The sequence below is a fragment of the Macaca mulatta genome, chromosome 2 (genome assembly GCF_049350105.2).
Source record: "Macaca mulatta isolate MMU2019108-1 chromosome 2, T2T-MMU8v2.0, whole genome shotgun sequence".
NCBI classification, from domain to species: Eukaryota; Metazoa; Chordata; class Mammalia; order Primates; family Cercopithecidae; genus Macaca; species Macaca mulatta.
In genome coordinates this window covers 54,445,581-54,460,171 of record NC_133407.1, presented here as the reverse complement: position 1 = coordinate 54,460,171, position 14,591 = coordinate 54,445,581, and the positions used below count along the sequence as shown (strand labels likewise).

At 37.3% G+C, this 14,591-nt stretch overlaps 1 protein-coding gene across 1 annotated transcript in view; it reads right to left on the bottom strand.

Annotated features, from left to right (window-relative positions):
• MED12L (mediator complex subunit 12L) overlaps positions 1–14,591 on the bottom strand; it is a 337,419-nt gene that overhangs the window by 19,774 nt on the left and 303,054 nt on the right. Inside the window, exons 39-41 of the mRNA XM_015131808.3 lie at positions 3,970–4,059; positions 1,795–2,024; positions 11–167 (exon numbers count right to left, since the gene is read on the bottom strand). Coding sequence (XP_014987294.3) covers positions 11–167; positions 1,795–2,024; positions 3,970–4,059 — 477 coding nt within the window. The remainder of the gene's footprint in view (positions 1–10; positions 168–1,794; positions 2,025–3,969; positions 4,060–14,591) is intronic.

The window sequence follows — 14,591 nt, the reverse complement described above, 5'->3', positions numbered from 1 at the left end:
TGCCCCATACCTGGAGGAGTCTCTGCTGCTGTCGAACTTGCGGCTGTCTGGGTCTCATGGGATCCTGAGGCAGGGGCACGGAGGGAAGGTTTGGATGTGCAGAAGTCAGCACAGCATCAATTCCCCCGCCCACCAGAGGGCTCTGCTGTAGAGCCTGATGGTTCAGTCTGGCAAAGAATAATGCAACTTGGTTCAGGCCCAAGCATAATGTCAAACTTTTAATCAGTGCTACCAGCACATTACATACACCACCCAAGAAACAATCAGTGCTCAATAATCCTTTGCACAATTCAAATAGACTAAAGCCCAGTGGTTAAAATAATAGATGTGACCACTTGAAAAAGGACAGCAAGCACATGACTTAAAGTAAAACTGCAGTCATGCAATAAATCACTTTTTAAACATTTAATAGTTTTTTTGTTTAAAAAGGAATATTAATTGAGCATTTACTTTGAAGCAGGCACTGTACAAAAGGGCTGAAATGTGTTACTTCATTTACTCCCCACCAGAGAGCCCTTTAAGGTCAGCAGTTTTGTTATCCCTACTTTAAAAATGAAAAGACAGAGCTAGAGGTAACTTATTAAGGCTACGTAGAAAGCAAATGGCATAGGTGGGATTTGAACCCAGAACTTTTGGGCTTTGAAGTTCAAGTTTGTGGGCCATGCTATGCTGCTATTTATTACAAAAATAGTACATACAATACACATTTTCTAAATTATTATCCAAAATATCCATTTTCTCAAATGTGTTACTATCAACCTTGCCAACTTTCCAAAGAGCGGTTACTTGGAGTCATCATGCAGCCATTGATGATAACAGATGGGAGCTGTGCTGCTATCTACTAGACTGACACGTTTTACATGATACTTCTTGTAAGACAATACTATCAGCAGAACTTTCAACGATGGCTGCAATGTTTTCTCTCTGAGCTGTCCAATAAGATAGCGACTGGCCACAAGGACAAACTACACAATTTTGGGGTCTCAGTGCATAATGAAAACACAAGACTCCCTGATCAAAACTTAGTAAGAATTTCCACAGAGAAACTGCAGAGCATGAAGCCTTTTTAAACACAGGCCCTTCTAAACACAGTGCACGTCACGCACCACTGAAGCTAGTCCTGCTGGCCACATTTGGCTACCAATGAACACTTGAAATGTGACTAGTGTAACTGAGGAACTAAATTTTTAATTTTAAATAGTCTAAATTTAAATAGCCACAGGTGGTTGGCAGCTACTATAACAGACAGTGCAGTTATATGCTCTAAGGGATCTAATTAAACAAGAACAGAAAAAAGTCTATCATAATCCTGTTTTGCCAAACATCTCTGAGGTGGAAAAGGCAGAAACTAAGTTATAACAAAAATCTCATGTGCACTATGCACAATTAGTATTGGAATCATACATTTTATTGCTCCAATCAACATATTCTAGAAAGGCATTCCTAACAATATCAAGAGTTTTCTCTGTTAGATATGTTCAGAAAATTTTTAAAAGAGAAGAGGAAAAAAAAAGAACACTGAAGCAAACACAGTATCATTTAAAGACTGTTACACTCATGTCTTGGAAGATATGGGTCAAAACTGTAGAGTTTTGAATGAAATGAACAAGATGGAGCATTCTTTATGTTGAACCTCTATCTGGATATTACTAAAACTGAGATGACAGAATGCAAATTATTTTCAAATGCGCAAGCTCATAAAAACAATGATAAAGTACCATGCCCTATAAGAAGCATAAGAAACCCAAGAATGTGACTGTTCATTATTGCCATCATCATTTCTACATGTATCACCTCTGAGAGCCAGTCAGGGGCTGCAGGTACGGCGAGGCCTGCTGCTGAACATAGCCACTCGGCTGCTGCTGAATCTGTCTGAGTCTTTCCATTAGCACAGGGTTGGAATGTGCGGCCGGATAGGCTCTGGAGTTATAGCTGGGAGACAAGACCACACTGCCAGCCTGCTGCTGCGATGTCTGCTGCAAAGGCATCTGTGTCCCGTACATTGTATAGCCCTGGGGCATGGTCTGCAGGTAGGCACAAGGGAAGAAGTCAATATTTCCATTTATCACCCAGCTTTCCCATCACTATGATATATGGGGCAAAAACAAACTCATGAGGACTCCCCTGAAATTCATTGTTTTCAAAGGTTCTCCTAACTCAAAATTTGAGAACTACCCTGGATGTAGGGAATCTGGCCAGAAAAGCCACAGAACGATCTGGCTGTGTAATGATTCACCAGAAATGTCAACTTAAAAGAAAATGAATCCTCATTTAGTTAAACTGGCTTTTAAGATTAGCTGCTTATTTTTAGAGAAGGGCACGTTTCTGTATAGAAATAATCAGGCAAGCATCCATACCTTCAGTGCACAGATGACCTCAATGTTCAACAGATCCCAAGTATCATTAATATCATTTCCAAAATTAGTCAGAAAAGTTACCCATGCTCAAATGTAAATTAAAATAATGAAATACACTTTCCCAATACGTGACTACACCTCTCCAGGTCTGATAAATGTGTGTGTAGTAACTAACCAGTTCCAAAACCATAACAAAACACTATCAATACCTTAGCCAGGAAGAGTGCAATTGGTAACTGCTCTTTATCCTTTAGTACTGGTTGGACCTAGTTTGGCACTCTACCAATAATGTGAACACTTAATTTTCCTAATGAATATTAATATACAAGTACCTAGTTCTTTGTATATTGTCACCTTATGGAAAAGAGAAACCTGAAGTTCTGCTGAATCACTAGGTACAATTTATAGAACACAATGCTAATTAAGGTAGAACAACATTGCTCTTCAAATCCTCAAAGCACTACATTTTCAGGTAGTTTAATGTCTCTGACTTGGAAGACAGAGAAATGGATAATGCACTTCTAGCAGGCAGCATGAATGGATCCAGGCTAAAGGACTCAGTGCCTGTGTAGGCCAGTGTAGGCTTTTCTTTCAGCTGTGGACAGAGACTGAATTACCAACCCAACTATCAACCTTGCCAACATCCCTGCATTCCTGATTCCCAGAGGGATAGGGTGAGAGTATACGAATACAGAAATAACAAAATTATTAGTAAAAGCAGCTCAAGATTTGCATTATACTGTGTATCAGGCACTATGTTAGTTCCATAGGTTGTCTTAAATCCTCACACCCTTCGTCTCTATTTTACAGAGAAGGAAACCAAAGCTCAGAGTAAGTAACTTACACAATGTCACACAGCTAGTAAGTTGCTAGGAACTGTGCCAAAGTCTGATTTCAAGCCCCGTTTTCTTCTTATTCTACCACGATTCCTCATTGATGCTATCTTTGAATATGACAATTTCAATTTATTTATTTATTTTGAGACAAGGTCTTGCTCTGTTGCCCAAGGCTGAAGTGCAGTGGTCCGATCACAGCTCACTGCAACCTCAACCTCACAGGCTCAAGCGATCCTCCACTTTAGCCTCCCGTGCAGCTGGGACTATAGGTGCATGCCACCACGCCTGGCTAATTTTTTAATTTTTATTTTCTTTTGTAGAGACTGGGTCTCACTATGTTACCCAGGCTGCTCTCAAATTCCGGGGCTCAAGCAATCCTCTCACCTTGGCCTCTCAAAGTGCAGATTATAGGCATGAGCCACTGAGTCCAGCCCAAATATGACACCTTCAAAACTGAATTACATCATTATACATTATAATATAAAAGAAGTAACTCTGGGATTGTTAAGTATTTCAATATCTACAATCATCACTAATAAAATGTTTGAATTTAGTTTTAAAGGATTTTCTAGAATGTTTTATGCTCCTTAATCAATCCTAAGACTTGTTCAACAATCCTGATAATGCTTTTCTGAAATGTCAATTACAATCTATACGTAGAAGAAGTAATCAAAGTCTAGACCATAGGGAGTTGATATATTCTATTTACTTAATTTTCCACCTCCAATAATGAGCTTTGAAAATCCTGTCAGTACCTATGAAGCAAATGTGGGTACCTGTGCTTGCTGCAGCCCTGGATATTGAGGGAGCTGAGGGGAGGGCCGTGCTTGTGCAGCAAAGAGAGCAGCCTGGTCCCCCGGCTGGCCCTGGAAAACAAAGCCAAAGCAAACTCTTGATCATAACAGCAAGGGCTTGATTTGAGCTTCTGGTTAATAATTCAAATAACCCACATCTAATCTCATTATATGAATAAAGAACTCAAAGATTTTCAAAATGTATTAAATATTATTTCTCGTCAATTTCCTATGTGTGTTTAGACTGTTGAACTTATTCCCTCCAAGGAAGACTACAGATTTTCCCAATGATAACAAAGACATAAATACAAGCCTAAGTTATCAATGGTCTGTTCAGCAGAAGAGGCTGTCAGTTGGTTTCCAATACATGCCAGGGTATAAATGTCCCACTAAGTGTGAAATCTGGAACCAAAGGGCTGCACCACACAGTGCCTATACAGGGAAGAGAATGTGTGGTACAGACACATGGCGGCATATACAATTTTTATGACTTTTTAATGAAGCTTCTTCACAGTGACCTACTAATTGCCTATTTAGCCAGATATTCAAGGAATACCTTTAGTAATTCCTATGACTCTAACAATCAATGAGAATACAGTCAATAAATTTTGTAAGTTAATAGTAATTACTTGTAAGTAATATAATTCTAACCAACTACAATGCAAAATAAAACCAATTAACATCTGTTCACCAATCTTAATCTAATACATGTTTTGGCCCTAAGAAAACAAATATATTCACAAGAGCAGTTGTATGTGTGTTTTATGTTCTGGTGGCAGAAGTTACTCCATGGAAGCTTGCAGTAATAATCATAAAAAGAAGTCTAGTTTCCTACCACTCTGTTTTTTTTCAGGACTAATTGTAAAGAATGAGATTTATTATAGGATTATTTTACTACTGTCTTTAATAGAGATTCTCATTTTTAAAAATGCTAAATTATAGTTGCATAAAGCTATTTTAATGTACTTGAAAAGTAGTGTAGTTATTTCTAGCAGGGAGAAAGGGGTAAATATGTAGCTTAAGAGGAAGGACACCAACAATTATTAAGAACAGATCATATTTCAGAGGCTGGGCTTCTGGTTCTTACTCTCATTTTCTCACAAGAACTCTATAGGAAAGGAGCGTCATCCTCATCTTCAGACAGGAAAAGCCAGGCTCAAAGAGCTTAAGCAACATAGCAAGCTTGCCCAGAAAGACCTGGCAGTGCCATGATCTAAACTCCAGGAAGTCTGACTTGAAAGCCTAGGGCTCTTTCCATTATCATGAGATGCCTCCATGTGTGACATTAAGGATGAAAATACTTATTTGGTGCTTATTCTGTAAGGACATATAGCCTCGTAAAATCATCCTAATGAGAAAACAAAAGGACAATCTCTATTAAGAATTATTAACGAGATACCAAAACCAAACGCATACCTGAGACAGTTAAGCCCTTTCTATGATCCCCACAAAAAATCATGGGCCATTTATGAAACTTCAGCATCTCTCTAGGTGACTATCTATACGTGAATGAAACATAAATTTTTGAGTATACCTCTGAGGGTATCTACACATAAGAGCTTCAACAAGAATCTTACTTTCAGAGTAGGCTATCATGAAGATACTCTTAGTCTCTAGCTCATTAATCTGTTAAAAACAACTGTATCTCCATTTGCCTGGGTTAGAGAAAAATAGCCCAAACTTCCTCTGTGAGAACCCATACCATGACAGTATGACTGTCAGGAGCCTAAAACTGTTCCTTCCAAAGAATCCAAATGGCTCTTGATCCTCCAAACACTATGCCAAGGAATCATTAAATCAACCGGATCCTTAAAGACCATTCCTGGACACTAGCATCGTACAAGGTCCCTGAGACATACTGTTGTGCTTCTTTGTGGAGACAAATATACATATATCCTCATTTTTACAAAACAGAAAAATCAACTATTTATATATGAGTTAGAATCTAGGGATCGATAGGTAGTTTATAAAACTTGTGCCCTCTTTTGGCTTTGTATGAAGCAGGATGCGATCTGCATGTGACAGCTGCATGCAGATGCATGAAGTAGATGTTTTCTAACTCTTTGCTCTTCTTTTGCTTTTATTGAAGAACTGTATGAAACACATTATGATTTACATGGTAGAGAGAACTAGAATACTAATACGTTATATATCTGAGCTATTGGACGATACTCTTATTTACAAATATTAGTTGAGATGATGGGAATTTAAGAAATAGGAACTGTGCAGGTGCAGTGGCTCACGCCTGTAATCCCAGCACTTTCGGAGGCCAAGGCAAGTGAATTACTTGAGTCCAGGAGTTCGAGACAGCCTGGGCAACGTGGTGAAATCCCATCTCTACAAAAAATACAAAAAATTAGCTGGGCATGGTGACACGTGCCTGCAGTCTCAGCTACTCGGAAGCCTGAGGTGAGAGGATTGCTTGAACCTGGGAGGCAGAGGTTGCAGTGAGCCAAGATTGTGCCACTGCACTCCAGCCTGGGCACCAGAGTGAGACCCTATCTCAAAAAAAAAAAAAAAAAAAAAGAAAGAAAGAAAGAAAGAAAAAAGAAATAGAAACTGAAAACTATCATTCTACATTTTTAAAAATCACAAAACATTCAGAAAAACGTGCTATACTTTTAAAAGGAAAAAGGAATACAAGTTGAAATATGGTTTTGACACTCTTTCAACCATTTATGTCTAAAGGTGAACTATTTATATGTGAACATATTACTTTCCCTCCCGACTACCAGTTTGTCCCAACACACTACTGAAGTACAGAAAATAATTCAGATATGCAATCTTCTCCCTGAAAAAATAACAAATACCCCTATTTGACTAGCACTTCCCAATTCTGCCATGCATAGCTGTTATCATCATGTGCTCCTAAAAAGAAAACACCCTAATCTCTCCTATCAGACTGAAATGGATTCCTACTTTGTTTTTTCCAGAATAATGCCAGGAACACATTATTTCAATTTGTAGAAACAGTTCAATTAGTTGAAAACAGAATGAATAAGTTCTTTAATAACTTGAAATATATTACAAATGTTAAATAAGAACCACAATGTGGGAATAATCAAGGAAACTAGAGACTGAGAATCAGTAAAAACTTTTAAATGTTGGTGGGCATAGGTTTGGCCACATTAAACCAAGATTAGATGATCTAACATGTCATCCAAACTAGACAAGCTAGGACAAGAGGGCAAAGTGAGACCACGCCTGGCAAATCAGGACATCTGGTCACTTTAGTTCCCTGTTAATTTCTGAAAAATTTTCAAGCTTTATTTTAAATTAGTGCCTAGCACATATAATAAGTGCTCAGTAAATATCTGTTCAGAATAACTAAGATTTAATTTAGTTTATCTGTTAACCAAGAAATCTAAAGGTAAATTAGGATTTATATTTGAGCATCAATTACTTTACCAAGTGCTTTCTAATTGCCTTACAGTTGTCAGCATTGTCTTTTGAAAACTCAAGTTTAATTTAATGTTTAGCATCTATTGTTCTAATGATTTCTTCTTCCTGCCAGCATTCATATCTGGAGAGTAACTTAATTTCTCCCTATTTATTCTGCTCAACCAAAACAATCGAGGCCACTTTAACTTCATATTTTTTAATGCATGGAGAGACCTCTCTGGGAACATGACTTGTTTGTTTTTGTTTATGTGAAACACAAAGTGAGACAGCATCTCACTTTGTTGCCAAGGCTGAAGTGCAGTGGCAAGATCACACTTCACTGCGGCCTCATATTCCTGGACTCAAGAGATCCTCCAACCTTGGCCTCCTAAAGTGTTGGGATTACAGGTATGAGCCACTGCATCCAGCCTGCAGGAAGGTAGTTTTTGATGGCATATTTGTGTCTAGCCAGGTGCCAGGTGACTTTAAGCATATAAGTAAGAGAGAATAAGATATCTGTTCCTGCTCAAGCTTCCATGCCTCAGATACCTGACTTGTATGTGCAAAGGGAATGATCTACAGAGAACTGCGACAGTCTAATAATTATATGCCCATCTCTATATTACTACCTGAGATAAATTCCTACACATGGTCTCTTTACTTCATTTTTATGCACTTTGCTTTGGGTTTACCTCTATAAACAAAATATAAATAAAATATAACATTAAATACGTAGTTTCTAAAATTTCCATTTTTAAGAAGCTTCTAAAGAAGCTGTGCTGTTCAATATTGAACTATCTTCCTAATCTTTATAAGAAGAGTTCTCTCTCTTACTGCTGTATTTTTTAATTGGACAGAAGTATGTGAGCTCAAAGAGATGTTGACTCAAAGGCTTTTGGCATAATTTGAAATTAATGCATCTGATAAGTTTTAAATTTTTGATAAATGATCCTGAAAGATAATTTTCATTCTTTTGTGTCTTAATCTCTTCTGTATTGCAACTACACCCTCAATCAAATGAGAAAATGTGAAGAGCTCCTCCTCACGTAGGACTGGTTACACCTCCAATGAGCGATCAATAAGGATTATAATCAGAGAATTTCAGAATCAGGAGTTTCCTATCCACTCAATTTACTAGTAATGATTAAAATCCTTATTTAGTAATTTTTCAGTAGTGTTTAAGGGTTACAAGTAGACAGACAAGTTATATTCATAAAAACCACAGCCAGATTTTGTGACTTGGTTTCTGGAAATATAGATTTGGAAAAAAAGTAATAAAAGGCATATAACAAAAACCAGTGGGTAATGTTTTACAAGTCACCTAGCAGAAAGAGTTTTATTTATAAGTCCTAGTTTGGAAGTTACTGAGTGCTTTAGGCTAAAACAACACATGGTATGAACCAGAAGTTGTGGCCATCACATCATATTGGTTTATTTCAACTGCAGACAACAGAGAGGAAATTCTATAATTATAAGAAGTCTTGTTGGCTAGTCATGTTTGATACTTTTAAAAGTTTTCACCTCAAATACAACTTGGTTGGGAATCAATGAACAGTAACTAACTGCTAGAATAATCTAATTCATTCTAAAACACATCCCATATAGTAATGAACCTTTATGGCATTAGCATGTCTATAAATTATAAGAACTGATTGAGTATATATTAACTTCCTAAGAAAGCAGAATATTATAGAAAAATAAGAGTGGTAAAATGAATAGCAAAAATACACATTTTTCATTACTTTGAATTAATATAGAAATCATGGAACCTTCTTTTGACTTTAAATACTTACAAACAAAATAGTTGTCAATAAAAACATTTTTTAAAACGTCAGTGATTGATGCAAATTGTTTTCTATCTGAATTACATTATCACCTGAATAATAAACAATGCCCTATAGCAAACATAAGCTGCCTCCAAAACATTTTGGAACTTCATAGTTTAATTCAAGTTTTTCAATAAAATCCTCACCTGACCCCTGAATACCATAAAGTGTCAAGAAAAACAGTCTTTTCAGATAAGTTTCCAAGCTCTCCTTTGCTGAAAGTAGTTACTGGAGAAAAATGCCTATATAACAAGTATTAGATAACCTAAATATTTTCAAAGTTTGAATATGCAGTTAAGGACATTTTTATCAACATATAGATAATGTTACCCATTAAATTGGCAGTGAAACAAGTTAACTTACAGTCACAACTGAGATGTGTGCTCTTTTTTATTCTAATGCTTCTTGGGTTTATGTTGTGGGTTGGCTACCTGATACAGAAACCTATAAGTAATTTAATGCAAAACATGCATTCTTAGCTAGTCCAGGCAAAGCAGTAGAGATGAAGTCTTATGACATGCATGCACAAGACCTATGCTAAAAAAAAACTTCTCCATACTGGAAAGAAAATAGAGATGATGCGTTCTGTTGAGATTTTGGGAATAGCCAGTGAGTGGGATGTGATGAGAGGGTAGTTTCATAACCACAGTTTTCATTATCTTGCATTGGCCTATGAATCAGCATGCCATGCGTTCCTCTGCTAATGATATAAATTACCATAGAGAGAAGCAAGAGCTCAGGAATAGACAGGTTCAAAACTGGGACTGAGATGAAGGTGCATGAACTGGTCTCTGTTCCCAAGCCCAGGCCATGAACGTCTATTGGTTTCTATATCATACATGTGTATGATGGAAATCATGACGCGATCAAAGGGGGGCACTTTCAGAAAAAAAAATTCCATTAAAGTAAACATGGTCAATGCATTCATGATTCTGTGTTACAGTCTCAAACATAAACCGAGTGAGTAACAGTGAAATGAAGACTATAATTATTACCAGCTACAGAAAAACCTGCTTCTCATTTTGACGTTCAAAGGGCAATGCTATAAAAATTTATTAAAAAAAAAAAAAAGAAAGAAAAGAAAGAAAAAGGAATGACAGCAGGGATGTTACCATTATGTTGTCAAAGTCTTCCAGAAGGGAGACAGCAGAGTTACAGAAGTCCTACAGAAAGGGGACAGCAAGAAAACGGCAGACAATACAGATAAGATTTTTTAGCCTAATGACGTGGGTAGCCAAAATACATATGAACTATTTCATTTAAAACAATGTTGCAGGAAGTCAAGACTTAAAAACATAAGCCCTATAAGGGTTTTATTAATTCATATGTCAAACATCCTCACTGCAGACTGCAACACTGATAAACAATATGGTGGTATTCATATATTAGAACAGCACAACATGGAGGTTAAATGGTGACATAAAAGAAGTAGAGGAGATATCAGACAACGAAACGTGCTGCAACCAAGGGGCTTTGGAACCCCCATGTGAGCAATAGGGGCCTAGGGTCCTTCCCGCCCTAGAGCCAGTAGGGGAGCTCAGGACATGTGGGTCACATTAAGCAGACAAGACATTAAGTGAACAGTCAGCAGGCCATATGTTCTTGAAGGATGTGATTAGCTCCATCCCCAGTAAATCCAAGGAAGACATCATCAGGTTAACCACATATTCAACTGATCGCAGTAGACAACAAATATTTATAGTGTCACCATTGTTTGCACACTAAGAGGGAATTTGATTTACGAAAAGTCAACTGAATACCTGGGGAAAATTGCTATTTCTCAACTAAATGAATCCCTTTTTAAATCATTTATATATTCAAATTCCAAGGGATATATTACTGAAATGTTAAAAATTTCCCTGAACTCACTGAGTTCTGGAGGTAGACATGAAGCAAAGGATTTCACCAATAATAAAAAAAGCATTTTACTATACTGAGAATTAGAAAGTATAGGAGGAATTTCCCAGGTAAATAATACCTATTCTCACCATTTTACGCATAGGTACATAATTCATTGCATTTGTACATTGGTTTTTTGTTTTTTTTTTTGAGACAGAGTCTCGCTCTGTCACCCAGGCTGGAGTGCAGTGGCCGGATCTCAGCTCACTGCAAGCTCCGCCTCCCGGGTTTATGCCATTCTCCTGCCTCAGCCTCCCAAGTAGCTGGGACTACAGGCGCCCACCACCTCGCCTGGCTAGATTTTTGTATTTTTTAGTAGAGACGGGGTGTACATTGGTCTTTAGATTCAACTGCCATGCTTGTATTAGTGATTCATTTCCTCACCCCTCCATCCAATCTTCTGCCCTCTCTCATAAAAATAAAGCGGCAAACACTATCTCCTAGCTCATTATATTTGCCTAATCATAATTTTAGCAAATAAAATCAGCACCTTCCTCATTGTTCAAATAAACAGTGAAATACCAGATATAAGTAATAAGCGAAGCACCCACCTCCCTGGACATGCTTTCTACCCAAAAAACAAAATGATAGGGTTTAGGACATATTTACCAGTACAGTGGTTTTCTTCTAAGTTCGTTTTTGTCATTGAAATGTATATTAATTACACCCTCTGAATAAACACATTAGTTATCAATACTGAAAATATGTTTCAACAAGACTATTTTCCCTACCTTTAACAAATGAAACTATAATTTGAAATATGCTCTATTTATATGGTCAGGAAGTTTACAAAAGGGAAAACTTGGAATAGCTAGTAAAGTTATAAAAAATGACTAAACTCACAGGTAATCAGGAAAATGCAAATTAAGATGTCACAATATAATACCATTTCACCTGCTCTGATTGAGAAAAATAAGGTCTGGTAATACCAAGCATTGGTGAGAATATGGAGAAAGAAAAATGCCCATATACTATTCTAAGAGGAATCACCACCACTTTCAAAATCACTCAGCATTTCCATGTTCAGGTACACGCCCTAAAACTTTCCACATGTATAGAAGAAATGTAAAAGAATGTTTACTCTAACAGTTAACAGTTAAAAAAATTGAATAACTTAAATGACCATCATCAACAGAATGAATAACATATTAATATTCGTAATGAAATAACATGCAACAGGATAAATGAATGAATATAACTATGAAACAAAGTAGAAATAATTAAAATATTAGCTACAAAAAAGCTGCAAAATAATACAACACGTGTGAGAACATTTACATAACATTTCAAATCTACAAAGTAATACTGTACAATGTTTATGTTGGTGGATGCAAATGTATATATTAAAAGTACAAAAACATGCATAAGAAAGTAAAGGCCGGGCGCGGTGGCTCAAGCCTGTAATCCCAGCACTTTGGGAGGCCGAGGCGGGCGGATCACAAGGTCAGGAGATCGAGACCACAGTGAAACCCCGTCTCTACTAAAAATACAAAAAATTAGCCGGGCGCGGTGGCGGGCACCTGTAGTCCCAGCTACTCAGGAGGCTGAGGCAGGAGAATGGCGGGAACCTGGGAGGCGGAGCTTGCAGTGAGCCGAGATCGCGCCACTGCACTCCAACCTGGGCAACAGCATGAGACTCCGTCTCAAAAAAAAAAAAAAAAAAAAAAAAAAAGAAAGTAAAACACTAAATTCATGATGGGGATTCCCACTTTAGAAAAAGGGAGGGAAATGATGATACAAGGAGGCTCATCCACATCTATAATGTTTTATTTAAAAAATAACCTAGAGCATTATGGAAGAGTATTATTTAATAAAGCTGGGTGGTAAGTACATTAGTGATTATTACATTATTTTCTATTCTCATCTATATGCTTGAAATACATATACCATTAAAGAGTGAGTGGGAGGGATGGAGAAAATAAACATATTCCATTTCCTTAGGGTGGGAGATCAATTACCGAACAAAGGGTAATTGCTCAACTTAAACAGTAATCCAAGAGCATGTTCCCATGAAGTCACAGATTCATTTTTGCCAAGGAGCTAACAGCTCTGGGAGGTTCTGACTCAGTCATCCTTCCTTCTTTAAATTACCTATTTCCTTGATTTGGATACACAAATGATGGGACCTACTCCATGGTGGATAACCAAATCCTCTTTACAAGTCGCTACATGTACTGGCTATAACTGGGCACACATTTCTGCTCTCTGAAAGGAATCTTCCTCTTTTCTGCCCTGAAAAATCCTTATGATTCATGATCTGTATGGAGCCTATAACCAAGCGCATTTTTTAACCAATTTGTCTGAATCAATTCAAGCTAAACATATCTTCCGTCTATCCTTCTTTGGACTCTTGAAAATATGCTGTCTGGAATTATTACATGAACAATAAAATAATTTAGTATACTGAAAGGAAAAATCAGAATAAAGCAACACCATAAATCAAGGCATAAAGGCATAAAGTTCTTTTCCTGGGTCAAAACTTTAGATTGTTTCTGCAAGCCCCTTCCCTAGATGATTTGATATTGTGAGGGTTATGAAAGTTCCTTAAGGCCTGGCGCGGTGGCTCACGTCTATAATCCCAGCACTATAGGAGGCTGAGGCAGGCAGATCACCTGAGGTCAGGAGTTCAAGACCACCCTGGCCAACATGGTAAAACACTGCCTCTATTACAAATACAAAAATTAGCCAGGCGTGGTGGTGCACGCCTATAGTCCCAGTCACTCAGAAGGCTGAGACAGGAGAATCGCTTAAACCTGGGAGGCAGAGGTTGCAGTGAGCTGAGATCGTGCCACTGAACTCCAGCCTGGGCAACAGATGGAGACCCTGTCTCAAGAAAAAAAAAAAAAAAAAAAGAAACTCTCTTAAGATTCCTTCTGCAAGCCCCTTCCCTAGATGATTGATATGGTGAGGGGGATGGTGAGGTGAGATGAAAAAAAGTTCCTGCTGTCAAAAGAAAAATACTGAGTGTAAGAATGGAATGGGTGGAAAATAATTAAAGCAGCATTTTGCATTATAATCAATATTCTACATTCTGTGACAGTTCTAACAGAATATGTGAAAAATAAAATACAGTGATACTTTTAATACTGAGATTGGAATGAGTCGCTCAAGCATCACAGTATTTAAAGAACAAAAACACACCACTCTAAGAAGCTAAAATGACAATTAGGATGATAAAACAACATTCCTTTTTATGAGTTTGTTCTATTGGTAACCATTAAGCAAATGAGGATTAAACCAATCCTATTAATGGCAATTTATGTGATTATACAAGTAAACCATTTGATATGCCTTCATTTTAAAGCTTAACATGTTTAAGAAAATAATACTGTTACAGGAAATGAATTTCTTTTGAAATAACAAACCATAAAAATACTAATAAGCAGCAATGGTAAGTATGACAGCTAACACTTTTTGAGCACTTACTATGAGCCATCCACTGTTCTAAGGGCTGTTTTACACATACTAAATCATTAACTTCACAACTACCCTATAAAG